Source organism: Lithobates pipiens, unplaced genomic scaffold (genome assembly GCF_037356315.1).
Source record: "Lithobates pipiens isolate NorthernLeopardFrog02 unplaced genomic scaffold, aLitPip1_a1.2 Scaffold_1, whole genome shotgun sequence".
Classification (NCBI taxonomy): Eukaryota; Metazoa; Chordata; class Amphibia; order Anura; family Ranidae; genus Lithobates; species Lithobates pipiens.
This window is the reverse complement of record NW_027507685.1, coordinates 136,758,309-136,781,183: the sequence shown is the minus strand read 5'-3', so window position 1 is coordinate 136,781,183 and position 22,875 is coordinate 136,758,309. Positions and strand designations below refer to the sequence as shown.

At 45.1% G+C, this 22,875-nt stretch overlaps 1 protein-coding gene across 1 annotated transcript in view; it reads right to left on the bottom strand.

Moving 5' to 3' along the window:
- LOC143987424 (histo-blood group ABO system transferase-like) overlaps positions 1–16,675 on the bottom strand; it is a 93,582-nt gene extending 76,907 nt beyond the window's left edge. The window contains exons 1-2 of the mRNA XM_077486125.1: positions 16,647–16,675; positions 14,068–14,202 (exon numbers count right to left, since the gene is read on the bottom strand). Coding sequence (XP_077342251.1) covers positions 14,068–14,202; positions 16,647–16,675 — 164 coding nt within the window. The remainder of the gene's footprint in view (positions 1–14,067; positions 14,203–16,646) is intronic.
- Between the last annotated feature and the right edge of the window lie 6,200 nt (positions 16,676–22,875).

Below are 22,875 nucleotides of genomic sequence, written 5' to 3'. Positions count from 1 at the left end.
TGACACCACCAGATCGTTTTGCAGATCGTACCGTGAACTGTCAAATGGTGCAGGAATCTGATCGCATAGGTCTTCACACTCATGTGATCCAATTTCAGTGCAGACTAAAAAAAAAAGCCCTGCACCATTTTGGTGTGAATGCAATGCAAATTCAGCCATACAATCTCTGTATCTGTTTACCCCCTCCCTGTACATGTTACCCCTCCTTCCTGTACATTTTACCCCTACCTTCCTGTATATTTTACCCCTACCTTCCTATACATTTTACCCCCTCCTTGTACATGTTACCCCCACCTTCCTGTACATTTTACCCCCTCCCTGTACATTTTACCCCCACCTTCCTGTACATATTACCCCCCCTTCCCATGTACACATTGGTCCCCAATCCCCTACTCATTTCCTTCTTGCACTTGCCCACTCTGTCTCCAAGAATATGGCTGAGATGTTCCACTAATTACTGATCAGCCTAGCAGCGGGGAAATGATGCTGTCTCGCTGGCCTGGGCTGTGCACTGCGATCCCTGCAAAACAAACATCTGTTGTAAATTGGGCTCTCTCTCTTCTCACATTCCAGAGATCCCGAGACCAATTCGCCCACCTGTCAGCTCCCCAGAGTAGATGGCAAGGACAACATAGCAGTAGCAAATCTACCTAGTTCCATAACAGAGTAAAGAAATGTGGAGGCTTCCCAGGAAGAGGTCTGTTGCTTACCTGCAGGCAGTCACAGCATGAGAGACAGAGCGGCTGTAAGTTCACTGAGTGCAGAATCATAGAGCAGCCTACCGGGTCCCCTGTAGTATGGACGGGCCAGGAGGAGTAGGAGCTGCCCCCGCTGTACAGGGATAGAGCCACAGGGACCAGGATGATGAGTGGACTCAAGAAACCATGAGTGACACTGCAGTTCTGCTTGGCAAGCACCTCCCTACATCCTATGGACACTGCCAATCATAAACCACCTCAGGACAGTGGGAGTGTTCGGGGCGCAATGGTCTGCATCCCGAAGACACTCTAAAGGCAGCCAATAAAGCTTCCCAGACTCGTTCACGTGGTTTCATGCTCATCATGCTTCTCATAGACACCTATGCGTCAGGTGCCCACAGCACACTTAAAGGAACTTTTTTTTATGATGACCAGCTCTGGGGGGGGGCAGCTCCCCTGCGCCCCCTATTGATGGGCTTCCACTGCTTTGAGGGAAGCTCAGGAAACTTACAAAAGGCTGCAGAAAGATATTGCAGAGAACTTCCTACCTTTCATGTGGGTGATGAAGTTTGGTTATCTACTAAAAATCTGAATGTTCATGTTCCCTCTGCAAAGTTGGGACAAAAGTTTGTGGGACCTTTCCAGATCTCTGCCCAGATCAACCCAGTCACCTTTTGCCTACAACTTCCGGACAGTATGAAGATTCAATCTGTGTTTCACATCTCGCTACTCAAACCATTTCATGAAAATACTTTTTCTGGAAGAATTCTTCCACCGCCTCCATCTATTGAGGTACAGGGTGAAGAAGAATATGGAACAAATTACAATATCTGGTTCAATAAGAAGGATATGGGCCAGAGTAAAATGTTCATGTTCCTAGATTAACAAGAGAATTCCACCAGAGATTCCCTCACAAACCGAGCCCTAAGACGTCCAGGGGATGAGGGAAGTACTGTCAGAACCTGGGACCTCAGCTGTGTCTGGCAATAAATCTGCTCACTGAGCTATCTGAGATGCTAGACAGTGATTTGTCAGATCTTTTGGACAACCCTGCCCTGTGCCTTGATTTCTGCTGAACCTTGAACTCTTTGATCCTCGCATGAACTTCATGATGTCGGCTGTGTCTCAACACAATACTCTGGCAAAGAAGAAGTGCAATCTCCATCCAGTATCTCGCTTCTGTCTTCCCTTCTGCCGTCCATATTTGCTACTGCTAGTTATCGACCCTTGGCTTGTTTTTCGACTACGCTTCTGCCTGATCCCAACCAGAAACTACTCGTTACCGACCTTTTGGCTTTTTTACTGATCACGCTTCTGTTTGATTCTTACCTTCTTATCCGCTACTGGACCCGGCTCGCTCACCTCCTGGTGGGGCGATCCCAAGGACCGTGACCTGGTATTAACTCGCAGCAAAATCCATCTCCACTATCAGTAGCTCTGGTGAATACCAGTTAGTACTTATGCCCTGTACACACGGTCGGACATTCCGATAAAAAGATTTTTTCCGATGGATTTTGGGCCAAACTTGTCTTGCATACACACGTTTACGCAAAGTTGTCGGAAAATCTGATCGTTCTGAACGAGGTGACATCAAACACATACATCAGAACTATAAATGGGCCAGTAGCCAACAACTTTCTTCTCTTAATTTTATTCTGAGCATGCATGGCACTTTGTCCATTGGATTTTGTTGGAAAATTTTAGGTCCAGCTCTCAAACTTTGTGTGTCAGAAATTCAGACGGAAAAAGTCAGATGGAGCCCACACACAATCGTATTTTCCGCCGGAAAGTCTGACCGTGTGTAAAGGGCATACAGACTCCGAACCTCAGGTGAGCCTGCGTCATCTGCCAGGATGACTGCCTGTGTACCTATCCTGCTGGGCGGGGTAGTCCTGCAACTGCTATAGCAATTGGGTTTTCGAGCCTGACCCCCGATCATGACAGAGGGAGGGGAAGAGGGGGGTGGTTGTCTCTTACTTACCTCCCAACAGCAAACCAAATATGTGCAAGTTTGTGTGCATCTCAGAGGGGGATGACCCTTTAATGGGAAAGGATCAAGGGAACAGTTCATGTGGCATTGAAGGAGTGTCATAATTATTGGAATATCAAAAAGTTGCCTTTTCTTATCTATAACCTTCCGATGGGCAGTAAACAGTGACGACATAACATATAACCACCAATCAATACAGTTCGATTTATGGGGAGTAAAATAGGTACCCTTTGTCCTGAAAATGCCTTAACGATAAAGGAAGTCTAATTACTCATATGTAAGCAAAAGGCTTACCTGAGCCGGCTGATTATCAGAGATTCCCGGTGTGGTAAAATTTCATGCGACTCCATAAAACTTCCTCACCCCGTCACTTCCGGTGAGGCTCCGTCACTCTAACAGCTGACGGCGGGCCTTTACTGCGCATGCGCCAAGTCCGTGATCTGAACGGCGCATGCGCAAGATCGTAAGTTCAGCGGTGGTTAAAAATTATAGACAGAGAAATGCTGGTGGGCGGGCGGAGCTGAACAGATGCTCAGGACGTCAGCAGCAGCCCCGCCCACCCTAGTAACATGCCCCTGAATCTTAAGTGGTGGTGAAAAATCATACTCAAGTGGGCGGAGACTTGCGGGTGGGCGGGCGGAGCTAACGATGGCTTTATTATATCATCGGCTGCACCAATATGTATATATTTGTATATATTTATTAAAGCTGAACAATAAGCAGTGTATTTATTAAAGCTGAACAATTAGCAGTGTATTTATTAAAGCTGAACAATAAGCAGTGTATTTATTAAAGCTGAACAATAAGCAGTGTATTTATTAAAGCTGAACAATTAGCAGTGTATTTATTAGGCTGCTTTCACACTGGGGCGGTGCGGGAGTCGGCGGTAAAGCACCGCTATTTTTAGCGGCGCTTTACCGTCGTTTTAGTGGCGGTCTGCGGGCGCTAGCGGGGTGGTTTTAACCCCCGCTAGCGGCCGAAAAAAGGGTTAAAACCACCCGCAAAGCGCCGCTGCAGCGGCGCTTTGCCGGCGGTATTGCTGCGCGCTGTCCCATTGATTTCAATGGGTAGGAGCGGTTTAGGAGCGGTGAATACACGGCTCCTTCACCGCTCCAAAGATGTGGCTAGCAGGACTTTTTTCACTGTCCTGCCAGCGCACCGCTTCAGTGTGAAAGCCCTCCGGCTTTCACACTGGAGTGACAGGGGCCGGTTTTTTTCAGGCGCTACACAGGCGCTATTTTTAGCGCTGTAAGGCCTGAAAACCACCCCAGTGTGAAAGGGGCCTTAAAGCTGAAGAATATGGGCACAATATTGGGGACAGTGTGTGCGTTTGGGGACAGTGGCTGCATTTGGGCACAGTGGCTGCGTTTGCGGCACAATGTCTGCGTTTGGGGACAGTGTGTGTGACAGTGTCTGTATTTGGGCACAGTGGCTGCATTTGGAATGATCACAGTCAATTGCGTGGTAAACGGCCAATGGCTGTTTACCAGCATCAGTGGCGAGCAGTGTTCCCGGGAACACGCCGCCACCAACGTGCCCGCGCAGAGCGCGCCCGCGATTGCCGTGGAGATGTGGGGCGGCCACCAACGTACGCGCGCAGAGCGCGCCCGCGATCACCATGGAGAGGTGGGGCGGCCACCAACGTACACGCGCAGAGCGCGCCCGCGGTCGCCGTGGAGGGGTGGGGCGGAACCATCTGTGATCACGCGGTAAACAGCCTCATGGCTGTAATGGGGCCTAGTCCTCATGTGATGGGGACCAAGGCCTGATGTGATGGGGGTCCTGTGATGTGATGGGGGGTCTTCTGATGTGATGGGGGTCCTGTGATGTAATGGGGCCTAGTCCTCATGTGATGGGGACCAAGGCCTGATGTGATGGGGGGGGGGGGTCCTGTGATGTGATGGGGGTCTTCTGATGCGATGGGAGTGTCCTGTGATGTAATGGGGGCCTAGTCCTCATGTGATGGGGACCAAGGCCTGATGTGATGGGGGGGTCCTGTGATGTGATGGGGGTCTTCTGATGTGATGGGGGTGTCCTGTGATGTAATGGGGGCCTAGGCCTGATGTGATGGTAACCAAGGCCTGATGTGATGGGGGGTCTTCTGATGCGATGGGGGGGTCTTCTGATGTGATGGGGGTCCTGTGATGTAATGGGGGCCTAGTCCTCATGTGATGGGGACCAAGGCCTGATGTGATGGGGGGGTCCTGTGATGTGATGGGGGTCTTCTGATGTGATGGGGGTGTCCTGTGATGTAATGGGGGCCTAGGCCTGATGTGATGGTAACCAAGGCCTGATGTGATGGGGGGTCTTCTGATGCGATGGGGGGGTCTTCTGATGTGATGGGGGTCCTGTGATGTAATGGGGGCCTAGTCCTCATGTGATGGGGACCAAGGCCTGATGTGATAGGGGGGGTCCTGTGATGTGATGGGGGTCTTCTGATGTGATGGGAGTGTCCTGTGATGTAATGGGGCCTAGTCCTCATGTGGACGTGTGATGTGTTGCCCTGAGTTGCTAGGTCACATGGCTAGCTTCTATCCCAGGGACATCTGGCTGCTATGCTGCCTGAGGGACATTGTGGGAGAGCAGCATAGGGTTGGGACTTACAGCTTGTAGTCCAACCAGAAGCAACAGTGCTCCTGTCTGGGAAAACAAGCTGCGGTCGGGAGGTAAAAAGGAACAGCTGTCGCCACAAAGGGACCATACACCGTGGTACCAGAGACCATTGTGAGTAACTAAAGCCATTACCCAAGCAGTCTTCTCACTAACCAGAGATGCTGAAGTGGGAAAACTTGAGTTAGTGCTAAGCCAGGGACCTATCTGAGGAGACGCTTTAAGAGCTCCTTTGAGTGCTGGTCACCTGAGAAGGTCGGAGATGCTACACTGTATCCAAATTAAATTTTTATCATTTTTTCCCCACAAACAGAGCTTTCTTTTGGTGGTATTTGATCACCTCTGCGGTTTTTATTTTTTGCTAAACAAATAAAAAAAAGACATAAAAGTTTTCTCCTTCACTGATGGGGCTGCAGTGACGGGTACCGATAAGGCCACACTGATGGGCACTGATGAGGTGGCACTGATGGGCGACACGGATGGGCACTGATAGGTGGCACAAATTGGCACGGATAGCTGGCAAGGATTGGCATGGATAGGCGGCATGGACGGGCATGGATAGGCGGCACAGATGGGCATGGATGGTCACTGATAGGGGTCCTGTGATGTGATGGGGGGTCTTCTGATGTGATGGGGGTCCTGTGATGTAATGGGGGCCTAGTCCTCATGTGATGGGGACCTAGGCCTGATGTGATGGGGGAAGGGAATGCACTTGCATTGTCCAGCAGGGGTGCAATGGATCATCACCGATCCGTGAAGCGAACAGGTCACCCTGTTCAGATCAGCACACGCCACGATCCGCGGAGTGCCCCGGCAGCCTCGGCCTTAGGAAAGGCCGTGGCTTCGGCCTAGCTCCGTAGCGGCGGCCATCTTGGTGCACCCATTTACAATGTGATCGCTTCGTCAAATGACGGAGCGATCACTTGTTAACAAACTGGCGTCATAGTGACGCCAGTTCCTCTCTCCCCTCTGTGTACTGATCTGTACAGTGGAGGGGAGAAATTGGAAGGCAGCAGCGCTGCGGGCTGCATCTGTTGTGTCCACAGAACTGCTCTGTGACAAGTGCAGTCACAGCCATCCCTCCATACCCAGCCAATACTCTGCCGTACCCAGCCAATACTCTGCCGTACCCAGCAAATACTGTGCCATACCCTGTAATATCCAGCCATACTCGGCGGTAGCCAGCCGTACCCAGCCATGCTCAGCCAATATTACAGTGGGGGAGATATATATTACAGTGGGGACTATGTTGTGGTGGAATTTTAACAGGTTTTTGATACTTTTTTTATTTGCACTAACATACAATTTTTCAGAACAAGCTTTCGGGGTATGTCCCCTTCTTCAAGGTCCAAGCAGTAATGATTTACAAATTTTCTTCAAGGTCCAAGCAGTACTGATTTACAAATTTTTAAAAATTTGTAAATCAGTACTGCTTGGACCTTGAAGAAGGGGACATACCCCGAAAGCTTGTCCTGAAAAATTGTATGTTAGTGCAAATAAAAAAAGTATCACGGACAGTACTCAATTTTCTCTGTCACAATTGCACTAATACGGCTACAATCACATTAAACAGGTTTTTGCAAATTCAATTATTATTGGCTGATCCGAAAACGGATCCAATCCGTGACTCAGATCCGAGGAACGATCCGGTCCGTGAGTTTTTTGGATCCGTTGCACCCCTATTGTCCAGTAATAGGAGACTTGTAACAGCGAAGCAAGGGCGTACTGTTCCGGGGGCCAGATGGTCAAAAATCATGATTGTTTTTCGATCAATGCAACTAGCTGGTGTATCAAGAACCCATTACATCACAGTGTGGCTGATGCTGCTGTTAGGAAGTTTTTAGTGTTTACTGTGCCACACTCCAAAGATTCCTCACCTACTTGTGGTACTTGTACTAATACCTGGGTTTCTGTGTAGCGCTCTTTCCTCTTGTAGTAGAGTCCTGGGCTCTTGGAGGCATATTGGTGACTTTAAGAGTTAGGGACAGCTGACATCCTTCTGTGTAGAGTGGGTTAAAAGGCAAGTTGGGTGCAGTGCAAAAAGAATTGATGGGCACTAGACACTTTTTTAATGCACAGAGATTTATGGTCTCTTAACCACTTTGCCGCCTGGCCTATAGCAAAATGACAGCGGCAAAGTGGTTTCAAAATCCTGACCGGGCGCCATATGAGGTCCTCATGATTTTGATCCACTTTGCACCCCCGGGGGCGTGCATCGCGGCGATCGTTGTTGCGGTGTGTCAGTCTGACACCCCGCAACTACGATCTCAATAAAGAGCCTCTGACGGAGACTCTTTACCACATGATCAGCCGTGTCCTATCATGGCTGATCACAGTGTAAATAAGAAGAGACGTTGATCATCTTTTCCTCACTTGCGTCTGTCAGATGCAAGTAGAGCCGATTGGCTGCTCCTCTGACAGGGGGGGGGGGGGGGGGGTCTGTGTTGATCGATTATCATTGCAGCCTCCCCCGAGTATGCCCACACTGGACCACCAGGGACACCACCAGGGATGCCCAGCACCAGGTATGCACCCCCTAGACCACCAGGGATGCCAGTCAGTGCCCACAATGGATGCCAATCAGTGCCCACAATGGGCATCACTGATTGGTATGCATTATTGTTTGGCACTGATTGGCATCCATCAGTACTATATAATACAATACAGTGCCGCTTATCAGTGACCATCCATGCCCATCTGTGCCGCCTATCCATGCCCGTCCATGCCGCCTATCCATGCCAATCCTTGCCAGCTATCAGTGCCAATTTGTGCCACCTATCAGTGCCCATCCGTGTCACCCATCAGTGCCACCTCATCAGTGCCCATCAGTGTGGCCTTATCGGTACCCGTCACTGCAGCCCCATCAGTGAAGGAGAAAACTTTTATGTCTTTTTTTTATTTGTTTAGCAAAAAATAAAAACCGCAGAGGTGATCAAATATCACCAAAAGAAAGCTCTGTTTGTGGGAAAAAAATGATAAAAATTTAATTTGGATACAGTGTAGCATCTCCGACCTTCTCAGGTGAACAGCACTCAAAGGAGCTCTCAAAGCGTCTCCTCAGATAGGTCCCTGGCTTGGCACTAACTCAAGTTTTCCCACTTCAGCATCTCTGGTTAGTGAGAAGACTGCTTGGGTAATGGCTTTAGTTACTCACAATGGTCTCTGGTACCACGGTGTATGGTCCCTTTGTGGCGACAGCTGTTCCTTTTTACCTCCCGACCGCAGCTTGTTTTCCCAGACAGGAGCACTGTTGCTTCTGGTTGGACTACAAGCTGTAAGTCCCAACCCTACGCTGCTCTCCCACAATGTCCCTCAGGCAGCCTAGCAGCCAGATGTCCCTGGGATAGAAGCTAGCCATGTGACCTAGCAACTCAGGGCAACACATCACACGTCCACATGAGGACTAGGCCCCATTACATCACAGGACACTCCCATCACATCAGAAGACCCCCATCACATCACAGGACCCCCCCCATCACATCAGGCCTTGGTCCCCATCACATGAGGACTAGGCCCCCATTACATCACAGGACCCCCATCACATCAGAAGACCCCCCCATCGCATCAGGAGACCCCCCCATCACATCAGGCCTTGGTTACCATCACATCAGGCCTAGGCCCCCATTACATCACAGGACACCCCCATCACATCAGAAGACCCCCATCACATCACAGGACCCCCCCATCACATCAGGCCTTGGTCCCCATCACATGAGGACTAGGCCCCCATTACATCACAGGACCCCCATCACATCAGAAGACCCCCCCCCATCGCATCAGAAGACCCCCCATCACATCAGGCCTTGGTTACCATCACATCAGGCCTAGGCCCCCATTACATCACAGGACACCCCCATCACATCAGAAGACCCCCATCACATCACAGGACCCCCCCATCACATCAGGCCTTGGTCCCCATCACATGAGGACTAGGCCCCCATTACATCACAGGACCCCCATCACATCAGAAGACCCCCCCATCGCATCAGAAGACCACCCATCACATCAGGCCTTGGTTACCATCACATCAGGCCTAGGCCCCCATTACATCACAGGACACCCCCATCACATCAGAAGACCCCCATCACATCACAGGACCCCCATCACATCAGGCCTTGGTCCCCATCACATGAGGATGAGGCCCCATTACATCACAGGACACTCCCATCACATCAGAAGACCCCCCATCACATCACAGGACCCCCCATCACATCAGGCCTTGGTTACCATCACATCAGGCCTAGGCCCCCCATTACATCACAGGACACTCCCATCACATCAGAAGACCCCCCATCACATCACAGGACCCCCCCATCACATCAGGCCTTGGTCCCCATCACATGAGGACTAGGCCCCATTACATCACAGGACCCCCATCACATCAGAAGACCCCCCATCACATCACAGGACCCCCCATCACATCAGGCCTTGGTCCCCATCACATGAGGACTAGGCCCCATTACAGCCATGAGGCTGTTTACCGCGTGACCACAGATGGTTCCGCCCCACATCTCCACGGCAATCGTGGGCGTGCTCTGCGCGGGCACGTTGGTGGCGGCGTGTTCCCGGGAACACTGCTCGCCACTGATGCTGGTAAACAGCCATTGGCCGTTTACCACGCAATTGACTGTGATCATTCCAAATGCAGCCACTGTGCCCAAATACAGACACTGTCGCACACACTGTCCCCAAACGCAGACATTGTGCCCCAAACGCAGCCACTGTGCCCAAATGCAGCCACTGTCCCCAAACGCACACACTGTCCCCAATATTGTGCCCATATTCTTCAGCTTTAAGGCCCCTTTCACACTGGGGTGGTTTTCAGGCGTTACAGCGCTAAAAATAGCGCCTGTGTAGCGCCTGAAATAAACCGGCCCCTGTCACTCCAGTGTGAAAGCCGGAGGGCTTTCACACTGAAGCGGTGCGCTGGCAGGACAGTGAAAAAAGTCCTGCTAGCCACATCTTTGGAGCGGTGAAGGAGCCGTGTATTCACCGCTCCTAAACCGCTCCTACCCATTGAAATCAATGGGACAGCGCAGCAATACCGCCGGCAAAGCGCAGTGGTTTTAACCCTTTTTTCGGCCGCTAGCGGGGGTTAAAACCACCCCGCTAGCGCCCGCAGACCGCCGCTAAAACGACGGTAAAGCGCCGCTAAAAATAGCGGTGCTTTACCGCCGACGCCCGCACCGCCCCAGTGTGAAAGCAGCCTAATAAATACACTGTTAATTGTTCAGCTTTAATAAATACACTGCTTATTGTTCAGCTTTAATAAATACACTGCTTATTGTTCAGCTTTAATAAATACACTGCTAATTGTTCAGCTTTAATAAATACACTGCTTATTGTTCAGCTTTAATAAATACACTGCTAATTGTTCAGCTTTAACCACTTGCTTACTGGGCACTTAAACCCCCCTCAGTCCCAGACCAATTTTCAGCTTTCAGCGCTGATGCACTTTGAATGACAATTGCGCGGTCATACAACACTGTACCCAAATGAAATTTTTATCATTTTTTTCCCACAAATAGAGCTTTCTTTTGGTGGTATTTAGTTACAGCTCGGAGTTTTATTTTTTGCTAAACAAACAAAAAAAGATGCAAAAAAAAAAAAAAAAAATCATGTTTTAATAGTTTGTTATAAAATTTTGCAAACGGGTCATTTTTCTCCTTCATTGAAGTGCGCTGATTAGGCGGCACTGATAGGCTGCATTGGTGGGCACTGATGGGCTGCATTGGTGGGCACTGATGGGCTGCATTGGTGGGCACTGATAGGCTGCACTGGTGGGCACTGATAGGCATAGTTAAGGCGGCACTAATAGGCACAGATAAGGCGGCACCGATGGGCACAGATAAGGCGGCACTGATGGGCAAAGATGGGCACAGATAAGATGGCACGGATGGGTGGCACGGATAAGTGGCACGGATGGGTGGCACGGATGGGCACTGATAGGTACCACAGATAGATGGGACTGATGGGCACTGATAGGTGGCACTGATAGGTGGCTCTGATAGGTGGCACTGCTGGGCACTGATGGGCGGCACTGCTGGGCACTGATGGGCGGCACTGCTGGGCACTGATGGGCGGCACTGGGGTGCAGCACCTTTGAGGCAGATTTTGGGTGGCACTGTGGGTGGCACTGCTGGGTGGCACTGTGGGCACTGCTGGGTGGCACTGTGGGCACTATGGGCACTGCTGGGTGGCACTGACAGGGGGGCACTTACTTTATTTCAGGATGGCACTGCGGGTGGCAGGTGGGCACTGGCAGGGGGCAGGTGTCCGTTTAAATTGCTGGCCGTGATCGGGACTGATGTCCCGAACACGGCCGCCGGCGATCGGCTTTTTTTTTTTCTCCTCGCGCTGTCAGCGCGAGGAGGAATACTAGCCGATTACCGGCTCCGTTTTATCACATGATCAGCTGTCATTGGCTGACAGCTGATCACGTGATAAGGGGTCGGGATCGACCCCTTACACGGATCGGTGATCAGGCGAGTCTCACGGACTCGCCGATCACAGAGCGCGCCACGCGCGCCCCTCAGGGGGCGCGCAGGCCGCTCGTAACCGGGACTACGTCAATAGACGTAGTCCCGAAAATGTGGGTCCGCGCTATTGCCGTCATTTTGCAATAGCGCGGTACCCAAGTGGTTAATAAATACACTGCTTATTGTTCAGCTTTAATAAATACACTGCTAATTGTTCAGCTTTAATAAATACACTGCTTATTGTTCAGCTTTAATAAATATATACAAATATATACATATTGGTGCTGCCGATGATATAATAAAGCCATCGTTAGCTCCGCCCGCCCACCCGCAAGTCTCCGCCCACATGAGTATGATTTTTCACCACCACTTAAGATTCAGGGGCATGTTACTAGGGTGGGCGGGGCTGCTGCTGACGTCCTGAGCATCTGTTCAGCTCCGCCCGCCCACCAGCATTTCTCTGTCTATAATTTTTAACCACCGCTGAACTTACGATCTTGCGCATGCGCCGTTCAGATCACGGACTTGGCGCATGCGCAGTAAAGGCCCGCCGTCAGCTGTTAGAGTGACGGAGCCTCACCGGAAGTGACGGGGTGAGGAAGTTTTATGGAGTCGCATGAAATTTTACCACACCGGATTGCCTCAAGCTCCTTGTTTTGGATTGTCAGGCTTACCTGTAAATTCCCTCCTAGGCAAAGCTCACCAACTGTCTGGAAACTTTGGAAATAGACAATTCTTATCCCCATATTGATTAATGGTTCCAAATTAATAATTACTGCAGTAGGGAAATTCATTTTAGGGAAAGGGGAAAGGGAAAAAAGTTCAAGTTTGTCCACTAATAAAGGATCACTTTTATTTTACCACAATTGAGTCATTCATCCTTAATTAAGGTATTGGTGCCGTAACCTAATGGCATATAGAAAAAGAAAAAAACGCAGTTCGATAGGCACGGACTGCAAAACGGGTTACTTTGGGCACCAAAAAATAATTCAGAATAAGGTTAATTCATTCAAAAATTATATTTTTATTTTTATATGTTTAATTTCATTATTAACCACAATTAAATTAATAAAAACCAAGAGCAATTCATAAAGAATACCCATATATAAATATACAGTACATATACCATGAAAGACAGACTACCAACAGGACATACATAAATAACACACACAACAAACACAAAAATGACGCTGGTCTGGACCAATTGCTGTTGGCTGCTGTAACCGATTAATATATATTAAACATTGAGAAATACTCAAAATGTCTTTAAACATTTACCAAGCAGTCAACAGCAAGCTAGGGGGAGAAATAGGTAATTAAGCTACATCTGTTGCTATCAGCCTGGTTTCTAACTAGATTTGTAGCAAAGTGTTCATTTACTATGTATAAATGTAAGGTGCAAGTTCATTCACCGGCATTAATTTGCCCAAGTTCAAATTGAATATATTTTCCGTTTAAACCATGCTACTTTGTTTCAAAGAGTTTTCTGTGCAAATGTCAGTTTCTACTAGCAGGCTATAACTAAAGCCACAAAAGACAAGTGTATTGCAATCAGACAGTCCTTTTTGAACCAGGAGGCTATTAATTTCAATTAAGTCTATGGACGCCGCAATATCCAGATGATTTATCGGCAGATTTTAACTATTCAAATATGTATCCAATATGTTACCACAGCTCTCCAGGACGCTATTGTCTGATTCTCTGTTAGGATAAAAGAATCCAGCCATTCAGAAGTCGCTCAGCGGGCATATCGTAAGTGCTGTGATCCAATACTTAGCAAAGTCCACTAAGTGTGCCCCACACAGGCGACCGCAACACCGGTCGCTTATTTTCAGAGTAGATTGCTTTCATCAGCACTATAGTCCTGTGCAGTCAACATTCACTGAATATGCTCCGCATGAGCCGACATAAGCTCATTAATTTAATTATAAAAAATGAGTGCAAAAATATGAATGTAATTAAAAATAAAAACAATCACAATAAAAAGTCTATATTTGTGAAACAGAGTACAGAATCTCAAAGTTGACAATAACGAACTGTGCATTAATCCAAATAAGTGATCTCCAAGTGAATGACAGATGGAGAGATCTCAATAGCCAGAGATCTATTGCACTTTACTGTGATAGAGTCACAATATCTCCATCGGCAATTCAGGTTTGTTATGGCTCCAGACAGATAGAAAGACCACAACTTATAGAGGTCAAATGTGCTGCATGGTGACCCAGCCAAAGTTATATCTGAACAACATGTGCAGTAGCTTTAATGTTATGTATTGTAGTTTTTAACTTACTTTTTGATAGCAAATACTGTCAGACCAATGCGAGTGCCTGCTTTGTGGTGCTGAGCATTGATTATATCTATATTAAAGGTACCTTCCCATACAATAGGAGCAAGCCAAGGTGTCACCGTCTTTACATCTGTTCTCCTGTAGGTAAGAAAAAGGTATCAAACTTGTTTGTGTAACCTAGGATAAAATAGGTATTTAAAGTATACATATGCCCACACGATTAGCATTAAAATAATTGCATATTGTTAAAAAGCAGTAAAGGATTTTTAAAACAAGCCCTCATTGACCTCCATACTGCAGTTATTGTAAAGCAGGAATTAGCAAATAGCGAATGGCTATTCTCTGGATGCAGTCAAAGTAAGCAAGTTCTTCAACGTTTTTGAATGTGTCCTACCGTTTTGTCGGATATTTCGACTGTGTGTGGTCTGCATCGGACTGTTTCCGTTGGAATATCCGACGGACCAAGTTTTCCAACTTGCCGGTATAATTTTCTGACAAAATGCTCCTATCGGACATACTCCGATCATGTGTAGCCTACTCCGACGGACAAAGTGCCACGCATGCTCACATCAAATTCCTAGACCAAAGCTATTGGCTACTAGCCTGAACGTAGTCCCGTCGTAATGAAATAAAGTCATCATGTTATGTACAATCGGATTTTCCAACAGTTTAGTCCGACCGTGTGTATGCAAGATCACTTCCAGACCTCTTCCGGAATTAATCTGACGGATTTGGTTGTCGGAATCTCCAACCGTGTGTACAAGGGCTAAGAGTACCTTAACTTCCTTTCCAACCCTCTGATCCCAAGTTGAAAGACTGTTCAATTGTCTGAGTTTGCAAATAAAATCCATTTAAGTGGATCTATTGTCAGTCTCAAGTTACTGGTCCATCTACCACGGGACATCCCCTAGACGTGCCATAAGGAGAACAGAAGGTAACGGTAAGCCCAAAAATAACCAGCAGCTCCTTCGGGGGTTAGTGCTACACGTTAGTCTGACCCCCTGTTTTAGAAGCCAAGTATTATATTTGGAAGCAGTGTATGTGTGTGTGTGTGTGTGTGTGTGTGTGTATATGTATGTATGTATATATATATATATATATATATATATATATATATATATACATATATATATATATATATAATTAGTGCCTTGAAATATCCCTTGAAATTGTCCACATTTTGTCATGTTTATTTGATAGACCAACACAAAGTGGCACATAATTGTGATGTGGAAAGAAAATGATAAATGGTTTTCCAAATTTCTAACAAATATCTGAAAAGTGTGATGTGCATTTGTATTCAGTCCCTTTTACTCTGATACCCCTAACTAAAATTTAGTCACCTAATTAGTAAAGTTACCAAAGAAGTCACCTAATTAGTAAATACATTCTACCTGTATGTATTTTAATTTCAGTAGAAATGCAGATGTTATGTGAAGCCCTCAGAGGTTTGTTAGATAACCTTAGTGAACAAATAGCATTATGAAGGGACACACCGGACAGGTCAGGGATAAAGTTGTGGAGAAGTTTAAAGCAGGGTTAGGGGATAAAAAAATATCCCAAGCTTTAAACATCTCAATCCATCAACTGAAGATGGAAAGAGTGTGGCACAACTGAAAACCCTACCAAGACATGGACGTCCACATAAACTGACAGGCCGAGTAAGGAGAGCATTTATCAGAGAAGCAGTCAAGAGGTCCACGGTAACTCTAGAGGAGCTGCAGAGAGCCACAGCTCAGGTGGGAGAATCTGTCCACATGACAACTTAGCTGTGCACTCCACAAATCTGGCCTTTATGGAAGAGTGGCAAAAAGAAAGCTAGTGTTGAAAGAAAGCCTGTTTGAAGTTTGCCATAAGCCCTGTGGGGGACACAGCAAATATGTGGAAGAAGGTGCTTTGTTCAGATGAGACCTCCTCCATCGGCGAGATTGACACCTTGCTAGCCCTGTCGCCTGGTATGGATGGTGTGGGGGTCCCCCCCAAAGTCCATACCAGACACTTATCCGAGCACACAGCCCGGCCGTTCAGGAAAGGGGGCTGGGACAAGCGAGCGCCCCCCCCTCCTGAGCCATACCAGGCCATGTGCCCTCAACATGGGGGGGTGCTTTGGGGAAGGAGGGGAACTGTGGCCCCCCCATCCCAAAGCACCTTGTCCCCATGTTTATGAGGACAAGGGCCTCTTCGCTGACATTCCTTATCAGAATCGGGGAGCCACCTTTAATAGGGTGGGGGGCTGGGATCTGGGGCCCCCTTATGTGAATGAGTATGGGGAACGAACTACCCCTACCCATTCACCTGAGGGAAAAAGTGTTAATAAAAAAACACAACACAGGTTTTTAAAGTAGTTTATTAGACAGATCCGGGGGTCTTCTTCTGACTTTGGGGGTCTTCTCGCCGGGCTCCTCTGCTATGTTCTGCTCTTTTTTTTTTCAATACTCTTTATTACAAAATATTTTTCTTACATAATAATTTACATAGTTACATTTTATATCCTTATACAATTCTTCATATACATCTAATTACATTTCCATTTTCTCCTCTCATTCACTCCATTCTCTCACATCCACTCATGGTCACATTACCCTGCGTTTTCAGATATTCCTGGGTCCATTGTTAAGCATGATCTATTCCACTTTGCCCATATATTTTCATATCTCTGCACATTTCCCCTTTGTTCATACATTATTCTTTCATAAGGTAGAACCTGATTTACTGCTCTCACCCATTGAGTTATTGTCGGTGGGTTTGGTTTAATCGATTTCTCTATTATTTGTTTTCTTGCTAGAAATAATACTTCCTGTAAGAAAATCTGATTATATCTGCCACCTTTCTTATTCCTTAATATCCCCAGCAAACAGAGTTCCAACGTAGCCAAAATAGGTTTATTTAAAACTTTTTATATTTTTCTAATCACCTGTTGCCAGTATCCCCCTATTTTACCCCAATACCACATTATTTGAAGGAAGTCTGCTCCCCCCTGCCCACATCTAATGCATTTTGGTTCGTGCATCCTCCCCATTTTATACAGTCTATTTGGAGCCAAGTATGTCTGGTGAATTATATTTAACTGAATTATCCTATTATTCATTGCCGGGGATACTTTCAGGTGAGAGTTACAGACTTCATCCCATTCTTGATCACTCATGTCTGGGATAGCTGCCTGCCATTTATCTCTTATTCTCAATGGTTCACCTCCTATTTTTTTCTGTAACAAGTGTGAGTAGAGCTTAGATATTAATCCCTTAGGTCCCTGTGATCTCAAAATACCTATAAAGGGGATATTTCGATATTTAGAATTCTTTCCTTCTAAACTAGGCCTGAAGTACCTGTCTAAGCTGAATGTATCTATAGAACTGTTTACTTGAAAAGTTATATTGTTTACACAGATTTTCATAAATTAATATTGTGTTTTTATCATACAGCTGACTGATAGTTGTAATCTTGTTCTGCTTCCAGAATTTGCTATCTTCAAAAATTTCTTGATGCGCAAATGTTGGGTTATTCCATAAGGCAGCTTCTCTTGGAATATCAGTATAACTCCTCAGTTTTTTTGCTTCCTTCCATACTGCCCTGGCCACCTTTAGACGAAGGATTTTTACTCCGACGGCAAGATAGTATAGGTATAAGTCCGGGAGAACCAACCCAGCTTCTATTTTTGGCCTTTGTAATTTACCAAGTTTTAGTTTACATCTACCATATGCCCAGATAAACCTAGTCACCTGTGAGTTTAATTTTTTAAATATCTGTTTTGGTATTTTTATCGAGGAATGTGCAAACGCATACAGACACTTGGGAAGTATAATGGACTTAATCAGGTGAATTCTTCCTGCCATTGATATTGGTAACCTTATCCATATTCCCAGTTCCATAAGGCAGCTTCTCTTGGAATATCAGTATAACTCCTCAGTTTTTTTGCTTCCTTCCATACTGCCCTGGCCACCTTTAGACGAGGGATTTTTACTCCGACGGCAAGATAGTATAGGTATAAGTCCGGGAGAACCAACCCAGGTTCTATTTTTGGCCTTTGTAATTTACCAAGTTTTAGTTTACATCTACCATATGCCCAGATAAACCTAGTCATCTGTGAGTTTAATTTTTTAAATATCTGTTTTGGTATTTTTATCGAGGAATGTGCAAACGCATACAGACACTTGGGAAGTATAATGGACTTAATCAGGTGAATTCTTCCTGCCATTGATATTGGTAACCTTATCCATATTCCCAGTTTTCTCTTAAAATATTCTACCAAGGGAATTAAATTAGCTTTAATGTCTTCCTCAGGATTCAGAGTGATATTTATTACAAAATATTTAAACACATCAACTATTTTTAATGGGGTCTGGACTCTCCTTTCATTACCTGTATCTAGCAACATAAGTGCTGACTTCTGTCAGTTTATTTTAAGTCCGAAAATAATCCATAAGTTTCTATTATTTTCATTGCTTCCATCAGGGATGCTTGTGCGTCTCCCATATATAATATAATATCATCTGAATATAAACCTATATGCTCAGTTTTTTTCTCCACTTTAATCCCTTTATACCTTTTTGATTGCCTAAATTTATTTGCCAATGCTTCAATTGCCAACGCAAATAATTGAGGTGACATTGGGCAACCCTGTCTTGTTCCTCTGTGTAGTTTTATCGTGGAGGATAATATCCCATTTATTAACAAATTAGAAAATGGTTGTTTATAAATTATTCTAATCCATTTTCAAAATTTTTCCCCAAACCCATTTTTTCCCAGGACTGTCTGTAGAAATTCTCATTCTATGGAATCAAATGCCTTGGCCATATATAATGATGCCAAGGCACTTGTTTCCGAAATGAACTCTCTCATCTGTATCATAAACTGCATTCTTCTAATATTAATTGAAGTGGATTTCCCTGGTATAAATCCAGTTTGGTCATCCGCTACAATAGACAAAATTACCTCATTAAGCCTTTAAGCTAAAATTTTTGCCAGTACCTTGTAATCTATGTTTAGTAATGAAATTGGTCTATATGACCCACATTCAGTTCTATCTTTATCTGGTTTTGGTATCAATATAACTGTTGCTTTGTACATAGAGGGGGCATTACTCAATGTGAGTATGTCTCTCTATACATTTTTGTCATAACTGGTGCCATAATCTCCACATATCGCTGATACATTTCCAACGGTATTCCATCCACTCCTGGGGATTTACCCTTTCCCATAGAGAAGATAGCCTCTTGCACTAAATATTTGGACAAATAATCCCTTGGCTGAGTTCATTGTGTTTTATGGTCGATATATAGATGACATTTTGCTCATATGGAGTGGAGGCGTGGACAATTTTGCCTCCTTCGTCAGTTTTTGTAACAACAACCCCATGGGCCTATCCTTTACATCAGTTATTGACCAAAACCAGCTGGTCTTTTTGGACCTTGTCCTATCCCATAATGAGCAAAATGTCACCACTAGCAATCATATCAAACCTACGTCAGGCAACTCTTATCTACATTACAAGAGTTGTCATCACCCAGTTTGGAAGAAAAACATCCCCAGCGGCCAATTCCAGAGGCTGCGTAGAAACTGTACCCTAACTGATGATTACATACAACAAGGCCAACAGATGGCAAAAAAGTTTATAGAAAAAGGCTACCCAGATGACCTAATCACACAGGCCTTCAGGAAACATGCAACCAAGCATTCACCCACTAAAAAGCGTCCCAAAGACTCCACATACGACAGTCCCACAGTTAGGTTCATTTCCACTTTCAATACACAATATCAACATGTTTCCAAAATAATTCTCAAACATTATGATATTCTTAAGCTAGATCCGATCCTGGTATCATCCCTCCCGTCTAGACCACAAATTACCTTCAGACGTTCCCGCACAATAAAAAATATTATTGCTCCTAGCAAACTTACAAAATCAGGTAAAAATCTGAATAAAATATTCTCTGATATCAGGTTGTATTTCGACAATAGACATGGGATCTATAAATGTCGCAAAAGAGGCTGTTTTACCTGTCAATCCATCCCTAATGGTCAATCCACCATCATCACACCTAAAGGAAAAACTTTTGAGATAAAACAATTCATCACATGCTCCACCGAATATGTGATCTATGTCCTACGTTGTCCCTGCGGCCTCCTTTATGTAGGTCGCACTACACGGGCCCTACGCATCAGGGTGGGTGAACATCGCTGCCTAATTAAAAAGGGTTGCATTAAACACAGTGTCCCGCGCCATTTCCGCCAGTTCCATGATAAAGATTTTTAAAAAATGGTCCTTGCAATTGAGTCCTTACCAAAAGGTACCCTAACGGATAACGAAAGATTTTCCCTCCTTTGTCGCAGAGAAACTTTTTGGATATATCTTATGGGTACCCTTTCACCAGAAGGCCTCAATGAAGATATCAATATCCTCAGTATAACCTCCTGATACACATCTGTCAGACATAAATATAACCCACTGCCCGTTATTCTTAACCCATCACCAATACCAATGCATCATCCCCATTAGTATCCAAATTTGTCCAACAAATTGTAACAACTATAGGGTAGCATCTAGAGCACGACCCCCCCCCCTTCCCCCCCCCATTGTATTATGTATCTGTATAGGTGAATACGCATGTATATATATATATGCGTGTATGTACATATATAGATTATCATATACTTCCAAATAAAAAATTTACACATATACCCTTATTCAACTTTCTAAATATACATATATCCATTTTTATTTTCATTTTTATTTTTATTTTTATTTTCATTTTCATTTTTACTTTTCACCCTTTTTCTTAAATTTTTCATTTTTTATTTACAATTTTTATTCAAATATATGTCGCTACATCCTATATACATTTTTATATACCTTTTATATACATCCCCCCCCCCCTCTCACATAATTATCTCTCATTTTCCCCACCCCAAACTTTTCCTCATATTTTAATATCCCTTTTCACTCACTTAACATCTCAATCAAAACCGAATCCATTGTTGTCTGTGTCCCATAAATCTACATACCAATAGATATTATTGCTCAATAAGCTCCAAGCCAAACACGCGTATTGACACACAAGGGGTTAATCTGGCTCACTCCAATATTCCCCGCCCCTCTACACAACCCGATGCCATATATTCTTATGGGTGCCGCACGCCGCCTCAGCTTTGATAAAGCGCATGCGCGTGAAACATGTTAGCAGGCCGGTCGGCATGGCTACTCCCCGCTACGGAGCCCTCCACGTGACTAACAGTGACCAACAACCGCTCGGGCAAGCGGCTTCACACGCGGTGCGCTGCGCTCCAAGCCTCTCCAACACACAAGGTGGACGCCACCTTGTGTCCAACTTGGATAAATATCCTTCAGCGTACACTGCACCTCCGTCCCGGAGCACAGGGAGCAGGATCGATCCTTTCTCTTCCACTCCTCAAGCTCAGCACGACGGCGCCCCAGCCCTACAGTCCAGCCATCAGCAAAGTGAGTGACTTTTGGAACTCAGTTCCATCCATTTATTTGCACTTGTTTATGAACCTTATTGGTTCCCCCTGCCTTTGGGAGAGGATCACCCACAATCACTAAATCCTTGTGCATAATAGACTGTACTGGCAGCACAACCCTGTTATTACCAACATTTTAAAGTCACGAATAGAAGATTCCAGGGCTAATTCATCACCAAGCAACTGTTGTTTTATATTGTCGTGATTGACTGATGTAATGGTTTTAAGATCCCAGGAGGATCAGACGTCTTTTAGTTTTTTTATCTAATAAATTGTTTTTTATGCTTTTTACATCAGACTATGAGTCTCCCTGATGCGCTGTTTTTCTGATGGTCTAATTTCTTGCACTTCACCTACCACTATATCGCTCTCTATCTCCTCCTTTTGTTCCTCTGTTAATTTAAGAAAATCGAAATCCTTCAGGTATTCCTCTAGCTCTTCTCTTGTACAGGGCAATGTCGATGTATACATATCAATGTAATATTTTTACCACCTCCCCTTTCTCTTTTCTCACTTCTGAAATTGCCAATGATGGGATCTGTTATCTTATCAAAAAGTTACATATCTTATTTGATTGGTGTCCTTGCTCAAAGTTTTTTTCGTGTTTTTTGAAATTTCTTACATTAACTGTTAATTGGTTTTTATACTGACGTACTTTGTTTATGAACTTTTCCAGCACCTTTGATCCTACTATTCCTTTTTGATTATTTCTCCCAAACCTATCCTTCTTTGAGTTTAAACACATGTGCCTCTGGGTATTCTGACATAAGTAATATTGCTTCCTTCAATACTCCCTTTGTAGCAGGTGGAGGGTTATATATTTCCATAATTACAAATGGCAATGAATGCATCAAGGCAAAAACAAAAACATATCTTCCTTGCGGGTCTCTTTTTTCTTTAATACATTCCAACGTCACTGCCCGATGCACCATAATAGAGACCCCTCTTGAATATGTTGTATGACATGAGTGGCTAGACCATTGTATCCAAGGTTTCTTTAAATAGTCCAGTCTCTCTTTAGTCAAGTGTGTTTCTTGAATACAAATTATCTTAGTTTACTAATTTCTGTAAAAACCTGTGTTCGTTTTGCGTACCCATACCTCTCACATTCCATGACAAAAAAGTATATTGATTACTCATATTAGTTATTTTTTAATTTTTAACCTTCTTTTCACCAAATATCCTAAATCTCACCCTTTCCCTCGTGACCATTCTCCTTTCTACATATCCCTCCCTCCTTCCCCACTCATTCAACCATTCAACTACATTCTTCCTCAAACAATATTTTAGGGCATTACCGATATATTGCATTTTTCTATATAGGTAATTTGTTTA